The sequence below is a fragment of the Rhinopithecus roxellana genome, chromosome 19 (assembly GCF_007565055.1).
Source record: "Rhinopithecus roxellana isolate Shanxi Qingling chromosome 19, ASM756505v1, whole genome shotgun sequence".
NCBI lineage: Eukaryota > Metazoa > Chordata > Mammalia > Primates > Cercopithecidae > Rhinopithecus > Rhinopithecus roxellana.
In genome coordinates, this window is record NC_044567.1 from 3,156,148 (window position 1) to 3,182,585 (window position 26,438).

General features: G+C 46.5%; 1 protein-coding gene across 2 annotated transcripts in view; it reads left to right on the forward strand.

The window, feature by feature from the left end:
- Positions 1–8,094: 8,094 nt before the first annotated feature.
- Positions 8,095–26,438, forward strand: part of MED1 (mediator complex subunit 1) — a 49,613-nt gene continuing 31,269 nt past the window's right edge. The window contains exons 1-6 of one of the 2 annotated variants that reach the window (XM_010379314.2): positions 8,095–8,338; positions 12,640–12,746; positions 17,847–17,925; positions 20,283–20,337; positions 20,442–20,574; positions 21,639–21,667. In XM_010379314.2, coding sequence (XP_010377616.1) covers positions 8,314–8,338; positions 12,640–12,746; positions 17,847–17,925; positions 20,283–20,337; positions 20,442–20,574; positions 21,639–21,667 — 428 coding nt within the window. In that variant the 5' untranslated portion in view covers positions 8,095–8,313. The remainder of the gene's footprint in view (positions 8,339–12,639; positions 12,747–17,846; positions 17,926–20,282; positions 20,338–20,441; positions 20,575–21,638; positions 21,668–26,438) is intronic. The other variant, XM_030923105.1, reaches the window with a different exon arrangement.

A 26,438-nucleotide genomic window follows, 5' to 3' on the forward strand; every position in this document is an offset into this window, starting at 1 on the left:
GTTCAGTTGGTAAATTCAGGACCAGAAAACATTCTGAATTAAGGTAAACTCCATTCTCAAAAAATCGCTCTCTTTAAATGTTCTTGTTCCTTTTGCTCACAGGGCTATCCAAAACATTTTTTTAAAAAACCTAATTGTGTGTGTGTGTGTGTGTGTGTGTGTGTGTGTGTGTGTGTGTGAAGGGTCTCGCTCTATCGCCCAGGCTGGAGTGCAGAGGCACAATCATAACTCACTGTAGCCTTCACCTCATGGGCTCAGGTGATCCTCCCACCTCAGCCTCCTGAGTAGCTGAGACTACAGGTGCAGGCCACCAGCCCAGTTAATTTTAACTTTTTTGTAGAGATGGAGGGCTCGCTATGTTGCCCAGTCTGACCTCAGACGCCTGGGCTCAAGCAATCCGTCCACTTTGGCCCCCAAAGTGTTAGGATTACAGGCATGAGCCACCATGCCCACCGTCCCTAAATGATTGAGTCCATAAATACTGGTTCTAAAATAAAAAGATCAGGCTGGGCACAGTGGCTCACTCCTGTAATCCCAGCACTTTGGGAGGCCGAGGCGGGCAGATCACAAGGTCAAGAGATGGAGACCATCCTGGCCAACATGGTGAAAGCCTGTCTCTACTAAAAACACAAAAATTAACTGGGCTTGGTGGCGCATGCCTGTAGTCCCGGCTACTCGTGCGACTGAGGCATGAGAATTGCTTGAACTCAGGAGGCAGAGGTTGCAGCAAGCCGAGCCATTGCACTCCAGCCTGGCAACAGAGCAAGACTCTATCTCAAAATAAATAAATAAATAAATTAATTAATTAAAAAAAATAAAAAGACCAAGTTTTCCGTGACAACTTTTTGATCTTCTATGGAAGTAAAAATGCTATCAAGAAAAAAATGTGGGGGGGCCGGGCGTGGTGGCTCAAGCCTGTAATCCCAGTACTTTGGGAGGCCGAGGCAGGCAGATCACCTGAGGTCAGGAGTTCAAGACCAGCCGGACCAACATGGAGAAACCCCGTCTCTACTAAAAATACAAAAATTAACTGGGCTTGGTGGCGCATGCCTGTAGTCCCGGCTACTCGTGCGACTGAGGCATGAGAATTGCTTGAACTCAGGAGGCAGAGGTTGCAGCAAGCCGAGCCATTGCACTCCAGCCTGGCAACAGAGCAAGACTCTATCTCAAAATAAATAAATAAATAAATTAATTAATTAAAAAAAATAAAAAGACCAAGTTTTCCGTGACAACTTTTTGATCTTCTATGGAAGTAAAAATGCTATCAAGAAAAAAATGTGGGGGGGCCGGGCGTGGTGGCTCAAGCCTGTAATCCCAGTACTTTGGGAGGCCGAGGCAGGCAGATCACCTGAGGTCAGGAGTTCAAGACCAGCCGGACCAACATGGAGAAACCCCGTCTCTACTAAAAATACAAAAATTAGCCCAGTGTGGTGGCGCATGCCTGTAATCCCAGCTACTTGGGAGGCTGAGGCAGGAGAATTACTTGAACCCGGGAGGTAGAGGTCGTGGTGAGCTGAGATGGTGCCATTGCGCTCAGCCTGGGCAATAAGAGCGAAACTGTCTCAAGAAAGAAAGAAAGGAAGAAAGGAAGAAAGAAAGGAAGGAAGGAAGGAAGGAAGGAAGGAAGGAAGGAAGGAAGGAAGGAAGGAAGGAAGGAAGGAAGGAAGGGGAGAAAGAAAGAAAGAAAGGAAGGAAGGAAGGAAGGAAGGAAGGAAGGAAGGAAGGAAGACACAAGTACTGGAACTCAGTTGTGAACACTCCTTATAGGACGATAGGAGGCCCTGGATATAAAAGTCCTCACCAATTTATTTTCTTTTTTTTTTTTTTTTTTTTTTTTTTGAGACGGAGTCTCGCTCTGTCGCCCAGGCTGGAGTGCAGTGGCCGGATCTCAGCTCACTGCAAGCTCCGCCTCCCGGGTTCACGCCATTCTCCTGCCTCAGCCTCCCGAGTAGCTGGGACTACAGGCGCCCGCCAGGTCGCCCGGCTAGTTTTTTTTTGTATTTTTAGTAGAGACGGGGTTTCACCATGTTAGCCAGGATGGTCTCGATCTCCTGACCTCGTGATCCGCCCGTCTCGGCCTCCCAAAGTGCTGGGATTACAGGCTTGAGCCACCGCGCCTGGCCTATTTTCTTGAGACAAGGCCTTGCTCTGTTGCCCAGGCTGGAGTACAGTGGTATGACCATGACACACTGCAGTCTTTTTTTTTTTTTTTTGGAGATGAAGTCTCGCTCTTGTCCCCCAGGCTGGAGTGCAATGGCACAATCCAGGCTCACTGCAAGCCCCGCCTCTTGGGTTCAAGCGATTCTCCTGCCTCAGCCTCCCGAGTAGCTGGGATTACAGGCGCCTGCCACCATGCCCAGCTCATTTTTGTATTTTTAGTAGAGATGGGGTTTTGCCATGTTGGCTAGGCTGGTCTCGAACTCCTGTCCTCAGGTGATCCACCCACCTTGGCCTCCCAAAGTGCTGGGATTACAGGTGTGAACCACCATGCCCGGCTGACACACTGCTGTCTTTACCTTCTGAGTTCAAGCAATCTTCCAGCCTCAACCTCTCCTGGCTGGCATTACAGGCGTGAGCCACAGAGCCTGGCTAATTTTTTTTTTAATTTTTTGTAAAGATGGGGTCTTGCTATGTTGCCCAGGCTGCTCTTGAAGTCCTCAGCTCAAGGGATCCTCCCACGTTGGCCTCCCAAGATGCTTGGAATACAGGCATGAGCCACTGTGTTTGGCCTTGAATGTTTTACATGATGACAGATGGCATGAGACTTCCTGGGCTGATTAAATGTAGTGACTGGTCAGCCATAGTAAGCGTTGGCATGGGTTTGTTGTCGTGAGTTCAACAAAATTCACCCTGATTTTTCTGTCTTTTAAATGAGATCAAGTTTTTTATTTGTTTGTTTGAGATGGAGTCTTGCTCTGTTGCCAGGCTGGAGTGCAATGGCACTATCTTGGCTCACCGCAACCTCTGCCTCCTGGGTTCAAGCAATTCTCTGCCTCTGCCTTCTGAGTAGCTGGGATTACAGGCGCCTGCCACCACGCTCGGCTGATTTTTTAAAATTTTTAGTAGAGACGTGGTTTCACCATCTTGGCCAGGCTGGTTTGAACTCCCGACCTCATGATCCCTCTGCCTCAGACTCCCAAAGTGCTGGGATTACAGGTGCGAGCCACCGCACCCAGCCGAGACCAAGTTTTTAACTCACAATGTACCCATAGTAGAATGGAAAAGTGAAGACGACAGAAGGCATGGTGATGTGTCAAAATATGGAAGAATTAAATTGATTATCCAGATTAAACACCAGCAGAAACTTTTCTTTTCTTTTTTTTTTTTTTTTTTTTTTGAGATGGAGTCTCGCTCTGTCACCCAGGTTGGAGTGCAGTGGCGTGATCTCGGCTCACTGCAAGCTCCACCTCCCAGGTTCACACCATTCTCCTGCCTCAGCCTCCTGAATGGCTGGGATTACAGGCGCCCACCACCATGCCCAGCTAATTTTTTCTATTTGTGGTAGATACGGGGTTTCATTGTGTTGGCCAGGATGGTCTCGATCTCCTGACCTCGTGATCTGCCCTCCTTGGACTCCCAAAGTGCTGGTATTACAGGCGTGAGCCACTGCGCCTGGTCGAAACTTTCAAAATTATCTGTTACTGCCTTTTGAAGCCAATTAGAGACCACAAAGGAGTGAATGAATGAAGCTTTATCCCTGAAACTTTGCACTTATAATATCTTGTATTTCTATAGCACTTTAAAATTTTTCATGGAACTCGGCCGGGCGCGGTGGCTCAAGCCTGTAATCCCAGCACTTTGGGAGGCCGAGATGGGCGGATCACGAGGTCAGGAGATCGAGACCATCCTGGCTAACATGGTGAAACCCCGTCTCTACTAAAAATACAAAAATCTAGCCGGGCGAGATGGCGGGCGCCTGTAGTCCCAGCTGCTCCGGAGGCTGAGGCGGAGCTTGCAGTGAGCTGAGATCTGGCCACTGCACTCCAGCCCCGTCTCAAAAAAAAAAAAAAAAAAAAAAAATTTTTCATGGAACTCTTAATCCCGTCAATAAATTTCAATTGAATAAACTAATGAAATTACGTTATTATTATTATTTTTATTTATTTTTTTTGAGACGAAGTCTCCCTCTGTCGCCCAGGCTGGAGTGCAGTGGCATGATTACAGGCGTGAGCCACTGCACTGGGCCTATTATTATGATGATGATTATTGAGACAGTTTCAATCTGTGGCCTAGGCTGGAGTGCAGTGGCAGGATCTCGGCTAACTGCAACCTCCACCTCCTGGGTTCAAGCAGTTCTCCTGCCTCAGCCTTCTAAGTAGCTGGGATTACAGGCGCACACCACCATGCCTAGCTATTTTGTATTATTTTGTATTTTGTATTATTAGTAGAGACAGGGTTTAGCCACGTTGGCCAGGCTGTTCTCGAACTCCTGACCTTAAGTGATCCACCCACCTCAGCCTCCCAAAGGACTGGGATTATAGGCGTGAGCCGCCGCGCCCCTGCCTATGTTATTATTATCGACATCTAATATAGGTTAAACTGAGAATCAGAAGGAGTTAGATTGGACCATGTTTACACTTAAGTGTAAGAAGTGCCTGAAGCTGGAACACCTCATTTCTACATCCTAAACCAGTACTTTGTATTGAACTGCACTTCCTCTTTCATTTCTTTCTTTCTCTTTCTTTCTCTATTTCTCTTTCAACCCTCCCTCCCTCCTTCCTCTTTCTTTCTTTCCCTTTCTTTTCCTCCCCTCCCCTTCCCCCTCCTTCCCTCCCCTTCCCCCCTCCTTCCCTCCCCTTCCCCCCTCCTTCCCTCCCCTTCCCCCCTCCTTCCCTCCCCTTTCCCCCTCCTTCCCTCCCCTTCCCCCTCCTTCCCCCCTCCTTCCCTCCCCTTCCCCCCTCCTTCCCTCCCCTTCCCCCTTCCTTCCCTCCCCTTCCCCCCTCCTTCCCTCCCTCCCTCCCTCCTCTTTCTCTTTCTTTCTCTCTCTCTCTCTTTTCCTTTCTTTCTTTCTTTCATCCTTTCTTCCTTTCTTTCTTTCTTATAATCTCCCCAACATGGCATTCCTCTTTTTGGTGAATAAAATTCTGCACCAGAAAATCTCTGTATCTAAATTTTTAAATACAGTATCTACTGTAAACTGCAGGTATTGATCCAATAACTGGTGAGAATAGTGCTTTTGTAAAATAAGGGTTGCTTCATTCTACAGAAAAACTTTGAACTCAGAAATTCCAGGACTGCTCCATTTGCTTTATTTGCATAACCTTCAAGGGCAGAGGGTCAGGGCAACTCTGTGAACCCCAAGTGATCAGTTACGCGATGGCAATACTTTGCCTGTAAATCTACTAAAACAAGTCAGAAAGTTTCTATTTATGCTGTGCACAAGAAGAGACATGTAACTAAAGTTTCAATAGCGCTTTTTCCCCACAAACCAATTTGTTAGTTTAGATTTTAGGTTTAAAGAGTCCTCTGGGCCAGACACGGTGGCTCATGCCTGTAATCCTAACACTTGGGGAGGCTGGCGTGGGTGGATTGCCTGAGCTCAGGAGTTCGAGACCAGCCTGGGCAACATGGTGAAACTCTGTCTCTACTAAAATACAAAAAAATTAGCCGGGTGTAGCGGCGTACACCTGTAGTCCCAGCTACTCGGGAGGCTGAGGCAGAATTGCTTGAACCTGGGAGGCAGGGGTTGCAGTCAGCTGAGATCGTGCCACTGCACTCCAGCCTGGATGACAGAGTGAGACTCTGTCACCAAAAAAGAGTCCTTTGGATCCTCCTTCAAAGCTTAGTCACTTACAATTTGCCCACTGTACCCATTTTGCTATATATAAATACTGTTCCTATATGTACCTTGAATACTTTTCTTGTTTAATGACATTGCTTTTTTTTTTTTTTTTGAGACGGAGTCTTGCTCTTGTTGTCCAGACTGGAGTGCAATGGCACGATCTTGGCTCACTGCAACCTCCACCTCCCGGATTGAAGCGATTCTCCTGCCTCAGCCTCCCCAGTAGCTGGGATTACAGGCATGTGTCACCACACTGGGCTAATTTTTTGTATTTTTGGTAGAGATGGGGTTTCACCATTTTGGCCAGGCTGCTCTCGACCTCCTGACCTCAAGTGCCAGCCTCAGCCTCCCAAAGGACATTGCTCTGTTATCTTCTAGAGAACTTTTCCAATGGTGCCTTTCATCTGCATTTTCAGATGACAAATAACTTCTCATTCGATTCTGTAACCAGAAGTTAGTAAAGCTTATTTATAAGCTTTATAAAGTTAAAAATGTACTAGCTGCACTTAGTACAGACATTTTTTTTGTTTGTTTGTATAAAGAGTTTCCATGAGAAAGTGTAGTTGGGTATCTGGCATTGGTACTGAGGGCATAATAATTAATGAAAAAAATTTGAGCCCCTATGATTACAGTGACCAATCATGTTTTCAGAACTCTAAATAAGATTAGCCTATCAAGGGCTAGGGTTGTGTTTTCACGTTTGTTTATTTGTCTGAGACAGTCTTGCTCTGCCACTCAGGCTGGAGTGCAGTAGCATGATCTCGGCTCACTGCAACCTCTGCCTCCGGGATTTAAGCGATTCTCCTGCTTCAGCCTCCTGAGTAGCTCTGCGCCCAGTCGTGTTTTCATGTTTGTATTACCAGCTCCAAATATACACATATTAGGACTCCACAGATGCTTAGTAAGTGAAGAACACTTAGTTTAAGGATAGCAAATTATACAGTTTTTTCTTTTTTTTTGAGACAGAGTCTCACTCTGTCACCCAGGCTGGAGTGCAGTGACACGATCTCTGCTCACTGCAACTTACGCTTCACAGGTTCAAGTGATCCTCCTGCCTCAGCCTCCTGAATAGCCGAGATTACAGGAGCGCAGCACCACACCGGGCTAATTTTTGTATTTTTCGTAGAGACAGAGATTCACCATGTTAGCCAGGCTGGTCTCAAACTCCTGACCTCAGATGATCCACCTGCCTCGGCCTCCCAAAGTGTGGGGATTACAGGCGTGAGCCAGTGCGCCCAGGCAGAAATAGTTTTGAAACGAAAAAAATTAGAAAAGGGGAATGAACTGTGCTAGTCTTGCTTTGAACACCATGTCACAATGCGCCACTATTTCTTTTTTGTTTTTTTGAGACGGAGTCTCGCTCTGTCGCCTAGGCTGGAGTTCAGTGTCCTGATCTCCGCTCACTGCAAGCTCCGCCTCCCGGGTTCACGCTATTCTCCTGCCTCAGCCTCCCGAGTAGCTGGGACTACACGCACCTGCCACCACGCCCGGCTAATTTTTTTGTATTTTTGGTAGAGACGGGGTTTCACCGTGTTAGCCAGTATGGTCTCGATCTCCTGACCTCGTGATCCGCCTGCCTCGGCCTCCCAAAGTGCTGGGATTACAGGCGTGAGCCACCGCGCCCGGCAGCGCCACTATCTTTCTTAGGATGTAATTATTGCATCTAGTATCTCAGTTTAAACTTATTTTTCATAAGACATTCCTGATACCGATAGCCTTTGAAATGCTAGTCTTGGCTGGGTGCGGTGGCTCATGCCTGTAATCCCAGCACTTTGGGAAGCCGAGGAGGGCGGATCGAGAGGTCAGGAGTTCGAGACCAGCGTCGTCAAAATGGCGAAGCCCCATCTCTACTAAAAATACAAAAATTAGCCGGGCGTGGTAGCGGGTGCCTGTAATCCCAGCTACTCGGGAGGTTGAGGCAGGAGAATCGCTTGAACCCGGGAGGCGGAGGTTGCAGTGAGCCGAGATCGTGCCATTGCACTCCGGCCTGGGCGATAAGAGCAAGACTCCGCGTCAAAAAAAAAAAAAAAAAAAAAAAAAAAAGAAAAGCTAGTCTTTAAGTACAGGGATCTGTTAATCAATCAGTTAATTTGCGAGTTAACTGCTAAAATAAAATAAACAAAAAAATGCCGGTTTCCGAAGGGGAGCCGAAAGATACCTGCCGGCAGGTTTAACATCCAGCGGCGTGAGGCCTGAGACAACTCAGATCAAAGAAGACAGGGCTGAAAGAAATCTCGCGAGGCCCACGCATCGACCAATATTCGCGAGATTTCGATGCCCTGTCCTTTTCCTCTTTCTGGCAGGACCACGGTTTATCTCGCGAATTTTGGGAAGTTCCGTTGGGGAAGATGGCGGCGGCCTCGAGCACCCTTCTCTTCTTGCCGCCGGGGACTTCAGACTGATCCTTTCCGCGAAGAGTAGGGACTGCTGGTGCCCTGCGTCCCGGGATCCCGAGCCAACTTGTTTCCCCCGTTAGTGGTGGGGAAGGGCTTATCCTTTTGTGGCAGATCCAGTCTCTCCCCGCCTTCAGGATGAAAGCTCAGGGGGAAACCGAGGGTAAGTGACTGAGGGGGAAAGGAGGGGGCGGGACACAACTCGGGGAGCCAGTTTGTGAGAGGAGGTTCTTGCAGATGTCCCATGGGGGCCACTTGAGGGGCACAGAGTCCGGGAGAGGGAATGTGTATGGGTTTTAGATTGTCACTATACCCTCCTTGATGATTATAGAGCTTCGACTTTGGGGTGATGGGGACTCTCAACTTTTGTGAAGATTTCATGCTCGACTAGGGCACTTTTGGCCTAAAGTGGTGCGAGACGGGGCTAGTGAATACAAAACCAGCTTACATCTCCTTCCAGAAGAGACGCCTGAATAAATTTAGGGCTGTGTGTAAACGTACTGGAGACTATTTTGGCATGAATGAAATGATTAATTCCTTGTATTTATTAGCAGCCAGCGGTTCCCTACAATGTCAAGTGTTCAGATCCTGTGCTGTTGTGTATTTTTAAACTCTGCTGAATTTCATTCTTTTATTGACCGAACTAATAACCGCAGAAAAACAACTTTCCTGTGGAACTTTACTAAGATTTTCTAAAGTTCCACACTCCGGCTTAGATGCTTCCTTGGCATTTTGGACATAGTTCTGTTGATACAGTGAGCTGTGTTATTGTTTTATCTCCAGTTTACTCTAAGCTTTGCAGATTAGCGTCCTTGCCTGATTCATTTTTGTATAGTTTCTGGAACGTAATAGTCGCTCAAAAAATGTTGGAGCATCGAAGTGCAGATATTTATCAGCAGGTTTCTCAAGAAAAACAAGGAGTGTGTTTTGGAGGAGAAGTCGAAAGGTGAGGCCCCGCGGGAGCAGTGACTCACATCTGTAATCCCAGCGCTTTGGGAGGCTGAGGCTGGAGGATCCCTTGAGCCCAGGAGTTCGAGACCTGCCTGGGCAACATAGTGAGGCCCTGTCTCTACAAAAAAATGAAAAATTGCCGGACGCTGTGGCTCATGCCTGTAATCCCAGCACTTTGGGAGGCCGAGGCGGGCGGATCACCTGAGGTCGGGAGATTGAGACCAGTCTGACCAACATGGAGAAACCCTGGCTCTACTAAAAACACAAAATTAGCTGGGCGTGGTGGCGTATGTCTGTAATCCCAGCTACTTGGGAGGCTGAGGTGGGAGGATCACTTGAACCCAGGAGTTGGAGGTTGTGGTGAACCAAGATTGTGCCATTGCACTCCTGCCTGGGCAACAAGAGGGAAACTTCTTCTCACAAAAAAAAAAAAAAAAAAAAAATTGGCCGGGTGTGGTGGCTCACTCCTGTAATCCCAGCACTTTGAGAGACCAAGGTGGCGGATCACCTGAGGTCAGGAGTTCAAGACCAGCCTGGCCAACATGGTGAAACCCTGTCTCTACTAAAAATACAAAATTAGCCAGGCATGGTGGCATGCCTGCAATCCCAGCTACTTGGGAGACTGAGGCAGGAGAATCACTCAAACCTGGGAGGTGGAGGTTGCAGTGAGCCAAGATGGTGCCACTGGACTCCAGTCTGGGCAACGAGAGCAAAACTCCATCTCAAAAAAATAAATTAATTAATTAAAAATAAATAAATAAATAAAATAAAAAAATAAAAAAAATTAGGGCCAGGTAGTGACTCAAGGATGTAGTCCCAGCACTTTGGGAGACCGAAGCAGGCAGATCGGTTGAGCTCACAAGTTGGAGACCAGCCTGGACAACCTGGCAAAAGCCTGTCTCTACAACAAATATAAAAATTAACTAGGCATGGTGGCACAAGCCAGTAGTCCCAGCTACTTGGGAGGCTGAGGTGGGAGGGTTACCTGAATCCTGTAGGTCAAGGCTCCAGTGAGCCAGAATCGTGCCAGTGCACTCCAACCTGGGCGACAGAGCGAGACCCTGTTTCAAGGAAAAATTAGCTATAGCCCCAGCTACTCTGAAGGCTGAGCTGGGAGGATTACTTGATCCTGGAGCATGGGAGGTCGAGGCTATAACAGACCTTGATTGTGCCAGTGCACTTAAGCCGGGGCTACAGAGTGACGCTCTGTCTTAAAAAAAAAAAAGAAAAGAAAAGATATACTCCTCAGGTGCAAGGGGAGAAGGGTAAAAGTGGAAACTTTGTGAAGTAGGAGTTTTTGTCTAGTTTGTTCACTGCTCTCTTTTTAGCAATTTCATTTATTCTTTTTCTTTTTTTAAAAAATTTTCCTCTCTAACCCAGTTCAATAACTATTTTTTGACACAATGTCTCCCTCTGTTGCCCAGGATGGAGTAAGTGGTGTGATCAAGGCTCATCTCTGAAGCTTCGACCTCCCAGGCTAAGGTGATCCTTCTGTCTCAGCCTCCAGAGTAGCTGGGGACTGACTATAGGCACATGCCAGGAGGCTTGGCTAATTTTTTTCTTTTTCTTTTTTTTTTTTTTTTTTGAGACGGAGTCTCGCTCTGTCACCCAGGCTGGAGTGCAGTGGCCAGATCGCAGCTCACTGCAAGCTCCGCCTCCCGGGTTTACGCTATTCTCCTGCCTCAGCCTCCGGAGTAGCTGGGACTACAGGCGCCCGCCACCTCGCCCGGCTAGTTTTTTGTATTTTTTTAGTAGAGACGGGGTTTCACCGTGTTAGCCAGGATGGTCTCGATCTCCTGACCTCGTGTGATCCGCCCGCCTCGGCCTCCCAAAGTGCTGGGATTACAGGCTTGAGCCACGGCGTCCGGCCTTTTTTTTTTTTTTTTTTGAGACAGAGTTTCGCTCTGTTGCCCATGCTGGAGTGCAGTAGTGTGATCTCAGCTCACTGCAGCCTCTGCCTCCTGGATTCAAGCGATTCTCCTGCCTTAGTCTCCCAAGTAGCTGGGATTACAGGCATGCACCACCACACCAGGCTAATTTTATATTTTCAATAGAGACAGGGTTTGGCCGGGTGTGGTGGCTCACGCCTGTAATCCCAGCACTTTGGTAGGGTGAGGTGGGTGGATCATCTGAGGTCAGGAGTTCGAGACCAGCCTGGCCAACATGGTGAAGCCCTGTCTGTACTAAAAATACAAAAATTAGCTGGGTGTGGTGGTACAAGCCTATAATTCCAGCTACTAGGAAGGCTGAGGCAGGGGAATTGCTTGAACTCGGGAGGCGGAGGTTGCAGTGAGTCAAGATTGTGCCATTGTACTCCAGCCTAAGTGACACAGCAAAGCTCCATTTCAAAAAAAGATGTAGAGACAGGGTTTCACCATGTTGACCAGGGTGGTCTCAAGCTCTTGACTTAGGTGATCTGCCTGCTTCGGCCTTTCAAAATGCTGGGGTTACAGGTGTGAGCCACTATGCTTGGCCTGACAAATCTTTTTTTTTTTAAAGTAGTGATGAGATCTTGTTATGTTGCCCAAGCTGTAGTTGAACTCCCCAGCTTAAGTATTCTCCCATGTTGGCCTCCCAAAGTGCTAGCGAGGATTACAGGTGTGAGCCGCAGTGTCTAGCCTCCCCAGCACTTTTACTAGTGCTTGAGGTCGAGTGTGGTGGCTCACACCTGTAATCCCAGCAGTTTGGGAGGCCGGGCGGACGGATCACCTGAGGTCGGGAGTTCGAGACCAGCCTGACCAATGTGGTAAAACCCCATCTCTACTAAAAATACAAAATTAGCCTGGTGTAGTGGTGCGTGCCTATAATCCCAGCTACTTGGGAGGCTGAGGCAGGAGTACTGCTTGAACCTGGGAGAAGGCGGAGGTTGCAGTGAGCCAAGATTGCGCCATTGCATTCCAGCCTAGGCATCAAGAGTGAAACTGCGTCTCAAAAAAAAAAAAAAAGTTTGGATAAAAAACAGTCCAGCTGGCCGGGCGCGGTGGCTCAAGCCTGTAATCCCAGCACTTTGGGAGGCCGAGACGGGCGGATCACGAGGTCAGGAGATCGAGACCATCCTGGCTAATACGGTGAAACCCCGTCTCTACTAAAAAAATACAAAAAACTAGCCGGGCGCGGTGGCGGGCGCCTATAGTCCCAGCTACTCGGGAGGCTGAGGCAGGAGAATGGTGGGAACCCGGGAGGCGGAGCTTGCAGTGAGCTGAGATCCAGCCACTGCACTCCAGACTCCAGCCTGGGCGACAGAGCGAGACTCCGTCTCAAAAAAAAAAAAAAAAAAAAAAAAAAAAAAAAAAAACAGTCCAGCTGTATGGTATTCCTTACATCAGACCTATAATTTGTGTGTCATCTTGCCATTAAAAATGTCTTCTTTGGATGTTTTGAAGTAAAATGATTTTGGAAAATATTTTAACTGAATTCTTACTGAGATGAATTGTGGGAATTTATTTTGCAAGGAAAACTGTGGATGGTCTTGATAGAACAGTTACTGATGACGTTTTCTGATTTGAATCGTAGAGTCGGAAAAGCTGAGTAAGATGAGTTCTCTCCTGGAACGGCTCCATGCAAAATTTAACCAAAATAGACCTTGGAGTGAAACCATTAAGCTTGTGCGTCAAGTCATGGTAAGGATTGTGGTGAAGTGGGTAAAGTGTTTTGCATAGGTAATTATTATTATTTTTTTATTTTTTTAATTTTTTTTATTTTTTTATTTTTTGAGACGGAGTCTCGCTCTGTCGCCCAGGCTGGAGTGCAGTGGCCGGATCTCAGCTCACTGCAAGCTCCGTCTCCCGCGTTTACGCCATTCTCCTGCCTCAGCCTCCTGAGTAGCTGGGACTACAGGCGCCCGCCACCTCGCCCGGCTAGTTTTTTGTATTTTTTAGTAGAGACGGGGTTTCACCGTGTTAGCCAGGATGGTCTTGATCTCCTGACCTCGTGATCCGCCCGTCTCTGCCTCCCAAAGTGCTGGGATTACAGGCTTGAGCCACTGCGTCCGGCCTGATAATTATTCTTAATACGCTAAGTTCCCCATGTAGATGTGTTCATACTATCTTCATAAAACATCTGAATACATGGTGGTTTCAACTTTAGGAGTCTATTGTATTTATACTACAGGTTGAATATCCCTTATCTGAAATGCTTGGGACCAGAAGTGTTTCAGATTTTGGATTGTTTTGAATTTTGGAATATTTGCAAATACATAGTGAGATATCTTGGGGGATGGGACCCAAGTGTAAATACAGAATTTATGTTTCATAAACACCTTATAGCCTGAAGGTAATTTTATACAATATATTTAATAATATATTTAATACTTTTGTGCATGAAACAAAGTTTTTTTATTTTTAATTTTTTTATTTTGAGACGGAGTTTCACTCTTGTTGCCCAGGCTGGAGTGTAATGGACCCATCTCGGCTCACTGCAAACTCTGCCTCCCAGGTTCAAGTGATTCTTCTGCCTCAGCCTCCTGAATAGCTGGGATTACAGGCATGGGCCATCACGCCTGGCTAATTTTTATGTTTTTAGTAGAGATGGGGTTTCTCCTTGTCGGTCAGGCTGGTCTTCATCTCCTGACCTCAGGTGATCCACCTGCCTTGGCCTCCCAAAGTGCTGGGATTACAGGTGTGAGCAACCATGCCCAGCCGTTTTGACTGCAGTTTGACCATGACCCTGTTATATGAGGTCAGGTGTGAAATCTTTGATGACATCATTGTGAATGCTAAAAAGGTTTTGGATTTTGGAGCATTACAGATTTTTGATTTTCAGATTAGGTCTGCCCAGCCTGTACTAGAAGAGTTTTTGATTCCTTCTTTTTTTTGAGACCGGGTCTTTTTTTTTTTTTTTTTTTTTTGAGACGGAGTCTTGCTCTGTCGCCCAGGCTGGAGTGCAGTGGCCGGATCTCAGCTCACTGCAAGCTCCGCCTCCCGGGTTTACGCCATTCTCCTGCCTCAGCCTCCCTAGTAGCTCGGATTACAGGCGCCCACCACCTCGCCCGGCTAGTTTTTTGTATTTTTTAGTAGAGACGGGGTTTCACCGTGTTAGCCAGGTTGGTCTCGATCTCCTGACCTCGTGATCCGCCCATCTCAGCCTCCCAAAGTGCTGGGATTACAGGCTTGAGCCACCACGCCCGGCCGAGACCGGATCTTACTTTGTCATCTAGGCTCAAGTGCATTGGCATGATCATGGCTCACTGTAGCTTTGACATCCCAGGCTTAGGTGGTTCTCCCACCTCAGCCTCCTAGTATCTGGGACAACAAGTGCATGTAACCATGCCCGGCTAGTTTTTTTTTTTTTTTTTTTCCTTTGAGATGGAGTCTCACTCTGGCCAGGCTGGAGTGCAATGGTGTGATCTCGGCTCACCGCAACCTCTGCCTCTCGGGTTCTAGTGATTCCCCTGCTTCAACCTCCCGAGTAGCTAGGACTAGAGGTGCACGCCACCATGCCCGGCTAATTTTTTGTATTTTAGTAGAGATGGGGTTTCACCGTGTTGGCCAGGATGGTCTCCATCTCCTGACCTCGTGATCTGCCTGCCTTGGCCTCCCAAAGTCCTGGGATTACAGGCGCGCGCCACTGTGCCCGGCTGTACAGCTAGTTTTTTATATTTTTTGTAGAAATAGGTTTTCTTTTCTTTTTTTTTGAGATAGAGTCTCACTCTGTTGCCTGGGCTGGAGTGCAGTGGTGTGATCTCTGCTAACTGCAAGTTCGCCTCCTGGGTTCACACCATTCTCCTGCCTCGGCCTCCTGAGTAGCTGGAACTACAGGTGCCTGCTGCCACGCCCAGCTAATTTTTTGTATTTTTAGTAGAGAGAGTTTCAGCGTGTTAGCCGGGATGGTATTGATCTCCTGACCTCGTGATCTGCCGGTCTTGGCCTCTCAAAGTGTTGGGATTACAGGTGTGAGCCACTGCTCCCAGCCAGAAATAGGTTTTTACCGTGTGGCCCAGGCTGGTCTCAAACTTCTGGGCTCAAGTGATCCACCCACCTTGGCCTCCCAAAGTGTTATGATTACAGTGTGAGCCACCATGCCTGGCGGATTAATTTTTTTTTTTTTTTTTTTTAAGATGGAGTCTCCATCTGTTGCCCAGGCTGGAGTGTAGTGGCAGGATCTTGGCTCACTGCATCCTCTGTCTCCTGTGTTCAAGTGATTCTGTACAGCTACTCAGGAGGCTGGGGCTCCCACCACCATGCCCAGCTAATTTTTGTATTTTTAGTGGAGATGGGGTTTCACCGTGTTAGCCAGGCTGGTCTCGAACTCTGGACCTTGTGATCCACCCACTTCAGCCTCTCAAAGTGCTGTGATTACAGGTGTGAGCCACTGTGCCTGGCCCAAGTTGTCATTTTTATTCCTTAAGGCAACCAAATTCTAGCTTGAAATATGTTCTGTAAATGATACTGTCATTAGAGAGACATTGTGAGATAGAAGGATTCCAGGTGGCTAATAAGGCCCTCTCTTTGGGTACCACTATCTTGGTTTGGTCACCATGACTTTCCTTGTCTTCTTGTCAGTTTTGCAGATTCAGAAACCTAATTTTATTGGTACATTAAGGTTTTATAGAGTTTTCGTGGCTGACTGTGGTGGTTCACACGTGTAATCCCAGCACTTTGGGCGGCCAAGGTGGGTGAATCACTTGAGGTCAGGAGTTCGAGACCAGCGTGACCAACAAGGTGAAACCCTGTCTCTACTAAAAAGACAAAATTAGCCGGTTGTGGTGGCAGGTGCCTGTAGTCCCAGCTACTCGGGAGGCTGAGACAGGAGAATTGCTTGAACTTAGGAGGTGGAGGTTGCAGTGAGCGGAGATCACGCTACTGCACTCCAGCCTGGGCATCGGAGCAAGACTCCATCTCATAAAACAAAACAAAAAAAAGACTTTTCAACAACTGACACACTATATGCTTGTTTATTAATTTATAACAAAACGTTTAGTTTTCCAGTTTTCATAATACTGGTATTCATTGACCAGAGCACCTCTTCTCCTGTCAAGAATCAAGAGATTTCAGATTATTAATAAATTACTTTGTTTTGTAAGGGAGAATTAGAGCAGTGAGATAGATTTATTTGCAATATGAAAAAGCCTGAAAAACTATCCTTCTACCAGAAAACTGTTCACGTTTTTAGGGAATGGAATGTTTTTCAGAGGGAAACTTCTTCACTGGATAGCATTAGGATAACTGGGCTAAGTTTTTTGTTCTTTGGAAGTCCCTTAGCCGGGCGCGGTGGCTCAAGCCTGTAATCCCAGCACTTTGGGAGGCTGAGACGGGCGGATCACGAGGTCAGGAGATCGAGACCATCCTGGCTAACACGGTGAAACCCCGTCTCTACTAAAAATACAAAAAACTAGCCGGGCGAGGTGGCGGGCGCCTGTAGTCCCAGCTACTCGGGAGGCTGAGGCAGGAGAATGGCGTAAACCCAGGAGGCGGAGCTTGCAGTGAGCTGAGATCCGGCCACTGCACTCCAGCCCAGGCGACAGAGCAAGACTCCGTCTCAAAAAAAAAAAAAAAAAAAAAAGGAAGTCCCTTTTCTGGACTACATGTTCTGTTTCTTTTCTTTTTCTTTTTCTTTTTTTTTTTTTGAGACAGAGTCTCTCTCTGTTGCCAGGCTGGAGTGCAGTGGTGCGATCTCAGCTCACTGCAACCTCTGCCTCCCAGGTTCAAGCGATTCTCCTGCCTCAGCCTCCTGAGTAGCTGGCACTACAGGCGTGTGCCACCACGCCTGGATAATTTTTGTATCTTTGGTAGAGACGGGGTTTCACCGTGTTGACCAGGATGGTCTCGATCTCTTGACCTCATGACCTCATGATCCACCTGCCTTGGCCTCCCAAAGTGCTGGGATTGCAGGCGTGAGCCCCCGCACCCAGCCTATATATTTTATTTTTTAGAGTCAATATCATTTTCCTAAAATTTGGTGGTGTTTCTTTTTCTTTTTTTTTTTTTTTTTTTTGAGACGGAGTCTCGCTCTGTCGCCCGGGCTGGAGTGCAGTGGCCGGATCTCAGCTCACTGCAAGCTCCGCCTCCTGGGTTTACGCCATTCTCCTGCCTCAGCCTCCGCAGTAGCTGGGACTACAGGCGCCCGCCACCTCGCCCGGCTAGATTTTTGTATTTTCTTAGTAGAGACGGGGTTTCACCATGTTAGCCAGGATGGTCTCGATCTCCTGACCTCGTGATCCGCCCGTCTCGGCCTCCCAAAGTGCTGGGATTACAGGCTTGAGCCACCGCGCCCGGCCGAGCCGTCTTATTTAACTGTTTATATCTTAGCATGTAGTCACTTCCACAGGAGGCAGATCTTATCTATTACATTTTGATTCTTCCTAATATTTCTCTAAAGGTTTTCTTGTTTTAGATGTGGAAATATGTTTTTCTTTTTCTTTTTTGTTTTTAACTAAATAGAAACAGGATCTCTCTATCTTATCTTGGTCGGTCTTGAACTCCTAGACTCAAGTGATTATTCAGCTTTGGCCTCCCAGTGTGCTAGAATTACAGGCATGAGCCATGTGCTTGGCTGAGGAATACCTTTTTCTACACTCATGTATATGGATTTTTCTTCCTTTGGATGGATGGACAGAGTAACAGTTGTAGATCAGTGTTACTCTATATAGTCTACAAAGTTTGTAGCCTATATTGAGTCTATAGACTGTCCTGCAATATTACTACTAGGATAATGTATGTGTTTACCCAAAACACTGTTGGCCTGGTTAATTTTCACCTCAAATGTTTTCCCACTTGACACAGGAGAAGAGGGTTGTGATGAGTTCTGGAGGGCATCAACATTTGGTCAGCTGTTTGGAGACATTGCAGAAGGCTCTCAAAGGTTTGTAAACACTTTTGAAATATGCTGATTTCACAAAACCCCCAGTTTAAGAAGGACCATTTTATACTTAGACTTGAAGTATAAATTGAGCTAGGTCTACTTTATATACTAGATATTGCTCTTGCATTCATTTATGGAGTTGGAATGAGCTTTTTGCTAAAGTTTGAAACATTTATTTTCGATCCTGTTTTGGAGGATGATAGAGAATTAAAAGATAAATGATGAAGGGTAATATAAGATACTTGGGGAGGCCGGGTGCAGTGGCTCACTCCTGTAATCCCAGCACTTTGGGAGGCTGAGGCGGGCGGATCACAAGGTCAGGAGTTTGAGACTAACTTTGGCCAACATGGTGAAACCCCATCTCCACTAAAAATACAAAAATTAGCTGGGCATGGTGGCGGGAGTCCCAGCCTCCTGAGTAGCTGTACAGAATCACGTTTTTAGTATCTACTAAAAATACTGTCTCTACTAAAAATACAAAACTAGCTGGGCGTGGTGGTGGGCACCTATAATCCCAGCTTCTTGGGAGGCTAAGGCAGGAGAATAGTGTGAACTGGGGAGCCGGAGGTTGCAATGAGCCGAAATCACGCCATTACAGTCCAGCCTGGGCAACAGGGCGAGACTCTATCTCAAAGAAAAAAAAAAAGAGAGATACCTGGGAAAAGTTTTTTTTTCTGTTTTTTTTTTTTTTTTTGAGACAGTCTCGCTGTATTGCCCAGGCTGGAGTGCAGTGGCACAATCTTGGCTCACTGCAAGCTCCACCTCCTGGGTTCACGCCATTCTTCTGCCTCAGCCTCTGGAGTAGACGGGACTACTGGCACTCGCCACCACGCCCGGCTAATTTTTTTCTATTTTTTAGTAGAGATGGGGTTTCACCATGTTAGCCAGGTTGGTCTCGATCTCCTGACCTTGTGATCCACCCGCCTTGGCCTCCCAAAGTGCTGGGATTACAGGTGTGAGCCACCACGCCCGGCAAAGTTTTTTTTTTTCTTCACATGTTTTTTTCCGATTAATCTCGATGAGAAGATGGACTTTATCTTTTTGAGATGGAGTTTACCCCTGTTCCCCTGGCTGGAGTGCAATGGTGGAATCTCAGCTCACCACAACCTCTGCCTCCTGGGTTCAAGCGATTCTTCTGCCTCGGCCTCCCAAGTAGCTGGGATTATGGGCATATGCCACCATGCCCGGCTAATTTTGTGTTTTGAGTAGAGACTGAGTGTTATATTCTTTATCTTTTTTTTCTTTTCTTTTTTTTTCTTTTTTTGAGACAGAGTTGCTCTGTCACCCAGGCTGGAGTGCAGTGGCGCCATCTCTGCTCATTGCAACTACTGCCCCCTGGGTTCAAGCGATTCTCTTGCCTCCGCCTCTTGAGTAGCTGGGATTACAGGTGTGCACCACCATGCCCAGCTAATTTTTGTATTTTTATTAGAGACAGGGTTTCACCATGTTGGTCAGGCTGGTCTCGAACCCCTGACCTTGTGATCCGCCCGCCTCGGCTTCTGAAAGTGCTGGGATTACAGGCGTCAGCCGCCGTACCAGGCCTTTTTTTCTGTTTTAATTGTGGTAAAATATAGATAACATAAAATTTACCATTTTCTCTGTTTCTAAGTATATAGTTCAGTAGCATTAAGTACATTCATTTATTGTATAATCACCACTCTCAATCTGTAAAACTTCACTCATCTTCCCAAGCTTACATTCTGTAATGTCTCATTCCTGCCTTCCCCCAGTCCCTGGCAGCCACCATTCTGCTTCCTTTCTTTATGAATTTGACTACTCTGTATACCTGATATAAGTGGCATCATACCATATTTGTCCTTTTGTGACTGGCTTATTTCACTTAACATAATGTCTTCAAGGTTCATCTGTTTTGAAGCATTTATTAGAATTTCTTCCTTTTTTAAGGTTGAAAAATACTCCTCTCTATGTATATACATTTTGTTCGTCCATTCATCTGCTAGTGGACACTTGGATTGTTTTAACCTTTTGACTGTTGTGATTAATGGTGTTGTTAATGTTGAGTATTTGTTTTTATGTTAGTTTTAATGTGAATCTTCCTTATTCTATCATTAGCAGATAAACGTATCTTAAGTTAAAGGTAGCTTGTCCCACATAAGGAGTAATGAAAACAGGAGAGGCGAAAGGTCCAGTAATTTTTCAAATAGATCTGTTTTTTTGACCTTTAGTACTGCATAGGCCACAGCTAACCCTTACCAATGAACTTTATGCACGTTACAAGCATTTGAACTACTGAATATGTTTATGGTTTTGGAAGGATTAATCTTTCTGTCTTGAAAGAATACCATTTAAGTTATTTGGAGCATTCTTTGTGACTTCCTTTTTTCATCCTCTTATAGTAACATCTTTACCAGCAATGACTGATCGTTTGGAGTCCATAGCAAGACAGAATGGGTAAGTAGTCTTTCTGTAGGCAGAAATGTTTAACGTAGTGTTAACTTTGGGTGGCTTTATTTATGTGTCTTCTATTAATTTTTGTTTTGATTTGTTCCTGCTAGACTGGGCTCTCATCTCAGTGCCAGTGGCACTGAATGTTACATCACGTCAGATATGTTCTATGTGGAAGTGCAGTTAGATCCTGCAGGACAGCTTTGTGATGTAAAAGTGGCTCACCATGGGGAGAATCCTGTGGTATGTGTTGTTGATATTTCACTGGAATCTGTGGGGTTTATGTAGGGACATTAATTTTAAAATTAATTGGTGGGGTTTAAATAGCTTGGGTTTAGGTTTTTTCATGAGCCACTGTAGAGATGATGTGATGGGCTACAAAATCAACAGCTATAGAATGGAATTTAGAAAACATGGGTCCCATCTCTGACATCATCCAAAGACTTTGACCAGTGGAAACACCATAGGAAACCTTTTCTTTTCCTTCCTTCCTTCCTTCCTTCTTTCTTTTCTTTTCTTTTCTTTTCTTTTCTTTTCTTTTCTTATTTCTTTTTTTTTTTTATTGAGGCAGAGTCTCATTCTGTTGTCCAGGCTGTAGTGCAGTGGCATGATCTCTGCTCACTGTAACCTCCGCCTCCTGGACTCAAGTGATTCTCCTGCCTCAGCCTCCCAAGTAGCTGGGATTACAGGCACCCTGCACCATGCTCAGCTAATTTTTGTATTTTTAGTAGAGATGGGGTTTCTCTATGTTGGCCAGGCTGGTCTCTAGCTTCTGACCTCAAGTGATCCACCCACCTCAGCCTCCCAAACTGCTGGGATTATAGGCGTGAGCCATTGCACCCGGCAGGAACCCTTTTCATTTCATATCAACAAACATGAGCCGCAATTGAACAATAGGTGCTGGGGATACAGAAATAAATGACTCAGGGTTCCTACCCTCAAAGAGTTATAATCAAGAACAGATGATCTGAAAAATTCTGTAATAGAGATGAATGTAAAATGTGTGTAACCAGACAATTTGATATGAATTCCATGTATGGCATTAGAGTTCTTAATGTTTTAAACAAGCTACTGAAAGTTGATTCCTTTAAAAACTATTTCATATGCTTTGACTTTAAATTTCTCACCCTAATCCTATGGTTCACCAAGTAGGAAGAAGGTGCTTTTTAATGTTTTAATATGAGGACCATCTGTAGTTTTAACGGTTTTGCTGTAAAACATGTGCTATAGAAAAAGAGAAAGACTTTTGATATCTTCAAAGTTGCTAAAGTAGTTTTAATGTTCTAACATAATTTCTTTGATTTCAGAGCTGTCCGGAGCTTGTACAGCAGCTAAGGTGAGCAAATAAGATTTATATTCCTTGATATTGACAGACAGTGCTGTTCTTTACAGCTAGGTTTTAAGACTGGTCAGAAGTTATTCTCCTCAGGAACAAGTTTATTTTCTTGGGCAAAGACTTTTTTAAGAGTCTGTACTTAATCACATCCTGAATTGACATAGCATAGCTTTTCACCCTACTCTATCCCAGGGCTTTTTTGTTTTTGTTTTTGTTTTTGTTTTTTCTGAGATGGAGTCTTGCTCTATTGCCCAGGCTGGAGTGCAGTAGCACGATCTCAGCTCACTGCAACCTCTGCCTCCCAGGTTCAAGCAATTTTCCTGCCTCAGCCTCCCAAGCGGCTGCGACTGCATATGTGTGCCACCATGCCCCGCTAATTTTTGTATTTTTAATAGAGACGAGGTGGCTGGGTGCGGTGGCTCACGCCTGTAATCCCAGCACTTTGGAAGGCTGAGGTGGGTGGATCCACGAGGTCAGGAGTTCAAGACCAGCCTGGCCAAGATGGTGAAACCCCATCCCTATTAAAAATATAAAATTTAGGATCACACCTATAATCCTAGCACTTTGGGAGGCTGAGGCAGGTGGATCATGAAGTCAGGAGATCGAGATCATCCTGGCTAACACGGTGAAACCCCATCTCTACTAAAAAAAAAAAAAAAATTAGCTCGGTGTGGTGGTGGGCGTCTGTGGTCCCAGCTACTCGGGAGGCTGAGGCAGGAGAATGGCGTGAACCCGGGAGGCAGAGCTTGCAGTGAGCCGAGATCTCACCACTGCACTCCAGCCTGGGTGACAGAGCAAGACGCCGTCTCAAAAAAAAAAAAAAAAAAGTTAGCCGGGCATGGTGGCCAGTACCTGTAATCCCAGCTACCCATGAGGCTGAGGCAGAAAATTGCTTGAACCTGGGAGGTAGAGGTTGCAGTGAGCCGAGATTGTGCCAGTGCACTCCAGCCTGGGTGACAGAGCAAGACTCCATCTTAAAAAAAAAAAAAAAAGGGGGCCGGGCGCAGTGGCTCACACCTGTAATCTCAGCACTTTGGGAGGCCGAGGCAGGTGAATCAAGAGGTCAGGAGATCGAGACCATCCTGGCTAACATGGTGAAACCCCATCTCTACTAAAAATACAAAAAATTCGCCAGGTGTGGTAGTGGGCGCCTGTAGTCTCAGCTACTGGGGAGGCTGAGGGAGGAGAATGGTGTGAACCCAGGAGGCAGAGCTTGCAGTGAGCCGAGATTGCGCCACTGCACTCTAACCCGGGCGACAGAGCAAGACTGTCTCAAAAACAACAACAACAACAAAAAAAATAGAGACGAGATTTCGCCATGTTGGCCAGGCTAATCTCGAACTCCTGACCTCACATCTCCCAAAGTGCTGGGATTACAGTTGTGAGCCACCATGCTGGGCCCTTTTCTTTTTTTTTTTTTTGAGACAGAGTTTTGTTCTTATTACCTGGGCTGGAGTATAATGGTGCGGTCTTGGCTCACTGAGCACCTGGCCCCTTTTCTATTTTTTAAATTTTTTTTTGGTAAGACGGAGATTTACTCTTGTTGCCCAGGCTGGAGTGCACTGGTGCGATCTCGGCTCACCACATCCTCCGCCTCCGAGGTTCAAGTGATTCTCCTGCCTCAGCCTCCCTGAGTAGTATCTGGGATTACAGGCATGTGCCACCACGCCTGGCTAATTTTGTATTTTTAGTAGAGACGGGGTTTCACCATTTTGCCCAGGCTGATCTCGAACTCCTGACTTCGGGTGATCTGCCTGCCTCAGCCTCCCAAAGTACTGGGATTACAGGCGTGAGCCACTGTGCCAGGCCTTTTTTTTTTTTTTTTTTTTTTGAGACAGAGTCTCGCTCTGTCACCCAGGATGGAGTGCAGTGGCGTGGTCTCGGCTCACTGCAAGCTCCACCTCCCGGATTCACGCCATTTTCCTGCCTCAGCCTCCCAAATAGCTGGGACTACAGGCGCCCGCCACCACGCCTGTCTAACTTTTTCTATTTTTAGTAGAGACGGGGTTTCACTTGTGTTAGCCAGGATGGTCTCGATCTCCTGACCTCGTGATCTGCCCACCTCGGCCTCCCAATGTGCTGGGATTATAGGCGTGAACCACTGTGCCTGGCCCCTATTTTTTTAATTTTTAAATTTTTTTTCTTATTTTGCCTCAGATTCCCAACAGAATGATATCCCAGGGTCTCTTAAACTTGGTACTAATGACAATTTGGATTGGAAATTCTTTGCTCCTGGGTGTCCTGGTGCATTCTATTATGTTTAATAGTATCCCTGGCCTCTTCATTAGTTGCCGATAGTGATCTCCTTAGTTGTCACAACCATGTCCCCTGGGGCGCAAAATCACCCCTGGTTGGAATTGCTGATCTAGGTTTAGGAATTCCGTATAGCTGGGCATGGTGGCTCATGCCTATAATCCCAACAATTTGGGAGGTTGAAGTGGGCAGATCACTTGAGGCCAGGAGTTCAAGACCATCCTAGCCAGCCTGGCAGAACTCTGTCTCTACAAAAAATACAAAAATTAGCGGAGTGTGAAGCTGGGTGCGGTGGCTCATGCATGTAATCCCAGCACTTTGGGAGGCTAAGGCAGGTGGATCCCAGCCTGACCAACATGGAGAAACTCCGTCCCTAAAAGTACTAAATTAGCTGTGTGTGGTGTTGCGTGCTTGTAATCCCAGCTACTTGGGAGGCTGAGGCAGGAGAATCGCTTGAACCTGGGAGGCAGAGGTTGTGGTGAGCCAAGATCATGCCATTACAGTCCAGCCTGGGCAACAAGAGCAAAACTGTCTCAAAAAAGAAAAAAAGTGCCAGGCGCGGAGGCTCAAGCCTGTAATCCCAGCACTTTGGGAGGCCGAGATGGGCGGATCACGAGGTCAGGAGATGGAGACCATCCTGGCTAACATGGTGAAACCCCGTCTCTACTAAAAAATACAAAAAACTAGCCGGGCGAGGTGGCGGGCGCCTGTAGTCCCAGCTACTCGGGAGGCTGAGGCAGGAGAATGGCGTAAACCTGGGAGGCGGAGCTTGCAGTGAGCTGAGATCCAGCCACTGCACTCCAGCCTGGGCGACAGAGCGAGACTCTGTCTCAAAAAAAAAAAAAAAGAAAAAAAAAAGTTAGCATAGTGGCGGCTCACATGTGTAATCCCAGCTAGTTGGGAGGCTGAGGTACGAAATGGCTTGAGCCTGGGAGGTAGAGATTGCAGTGAGCTGGGATCACATCACTGCACTCCAGCCTGGGTGATGGAGCGAGACTGTCTCAAAAAAAAAGAATTATGTGTGGAACAAAATAAATAGAAGGTAATCATTGAATCAGAGAAGGCTTGATAATTGAGTATAATACTATGAGAATAACTTTTTTGCTTTAATTTTGGGAAAAATTGCTTCATTTAGAAGGTATATATGTGTTACAGGAAAAGTGCTAGGCTTGAAGACAGTAGCTTTTAGCAGATGGTGCATTTTTTCACTTTTCTTTTAATTGAGTAGAAATTTCTGTACTTAAATTTAAACTCAGAATTAAGACTTTTGGGGAATTTAAGGAAGTTATTACATACACTTTGTTTTGAGCATAGCAGAGTTCTCAGGCACCACATGAGGATGTCTTAGAGTGTTCACATTGAGAAAATAAGTTGTGTATGTGTGTGTGTGTAAAAGTGTTTTTTTTTCTTTCTTTTTTTTTTTTTTTTGAGACGGATTCTCGCCCTGTCGTCCAGGCTGGAGTGCAGTGGTGCGATCTCTGCTCACTGCAAGCTCCGCCTCCCGAGTTCACACCATTCTCCTGCTTCAGCCTCCCGAGTAGCTGGGACTTCAGGCGCCTGCCACATGCCCAGCTAATTTTTTTTTTTTTTTTTTTTGAGACGGAGTCTCGCTCTGTCACCCAGGCTGGAGTGCAGTGGCCGGATCTCAGCTCACTGCAAGCTCCACCTCCCGGGTTCACGCCATTCTCCTGCCTCAGCCTCCCGAGTAGCTGGGACTACAGGCGCCTGCCACCTCACCCTGCTAGTTTTTTGTATTTTTTAGTAGAGACGGGGTTTCACCGTGTTAGCCAGGATGGTCTCGATCTCCTGACCTCGTGATCCGCCCGTCTCGGCCTCCCAAAGTGCTGGGATTACAGGCTTGAGCCACCGCGCCCGGCCAATTTTTTGTATTTTTAGTAGAGATGGGATTTCATCATGTTAGCCAGGATGGTCTCGATCTCCTGACCTCGTGATCCACCTGCCTCTGCATCCCAAAGTGCTTGGATTACAGGCGTGAGCCACTGTGCCAGGCCTTTTTTTTTTTTGAGATGGTGTCTCTCTCTGTTGCCCAGTGCAGTGGTACGATCTTGGCTCACTGCAGCCTCCACCTCCCAGGTTCAAGCGATTTTCCTGCTTTAGCCTCCTGAGTAGCTGGGATTACAGGTACCTGCCATTATGCCCGGCTAATTTTTGTATTATCTGGGCGTGGTGAAACCTTATCTCTACTAAAAATACAAAAAATTAGCTGGGTGTGGTGGTGCTCGTCTGTAATTCCAGCTACACAGGAGGCTGAGGCTGGAGAATCGCATGAACTTAGGAGGGAGAAGTTGCAGTGAGCTGAGATCGCACCATGCCATCGCACTCCAGCCTGGTGGACAGAGTGAGACTCTGTCTCAAAAAAGAAAAAGAAAAAAAAAAAGAATGTTGACTTTTGCCTGATATTTAGTCATTTAGTATAGATGATAATATTAAGGTAAATAATATATTTGCTGCTACTCTTGTTTCTTTTTACTCTCTTAATAGCACTGTGGACTGTAAG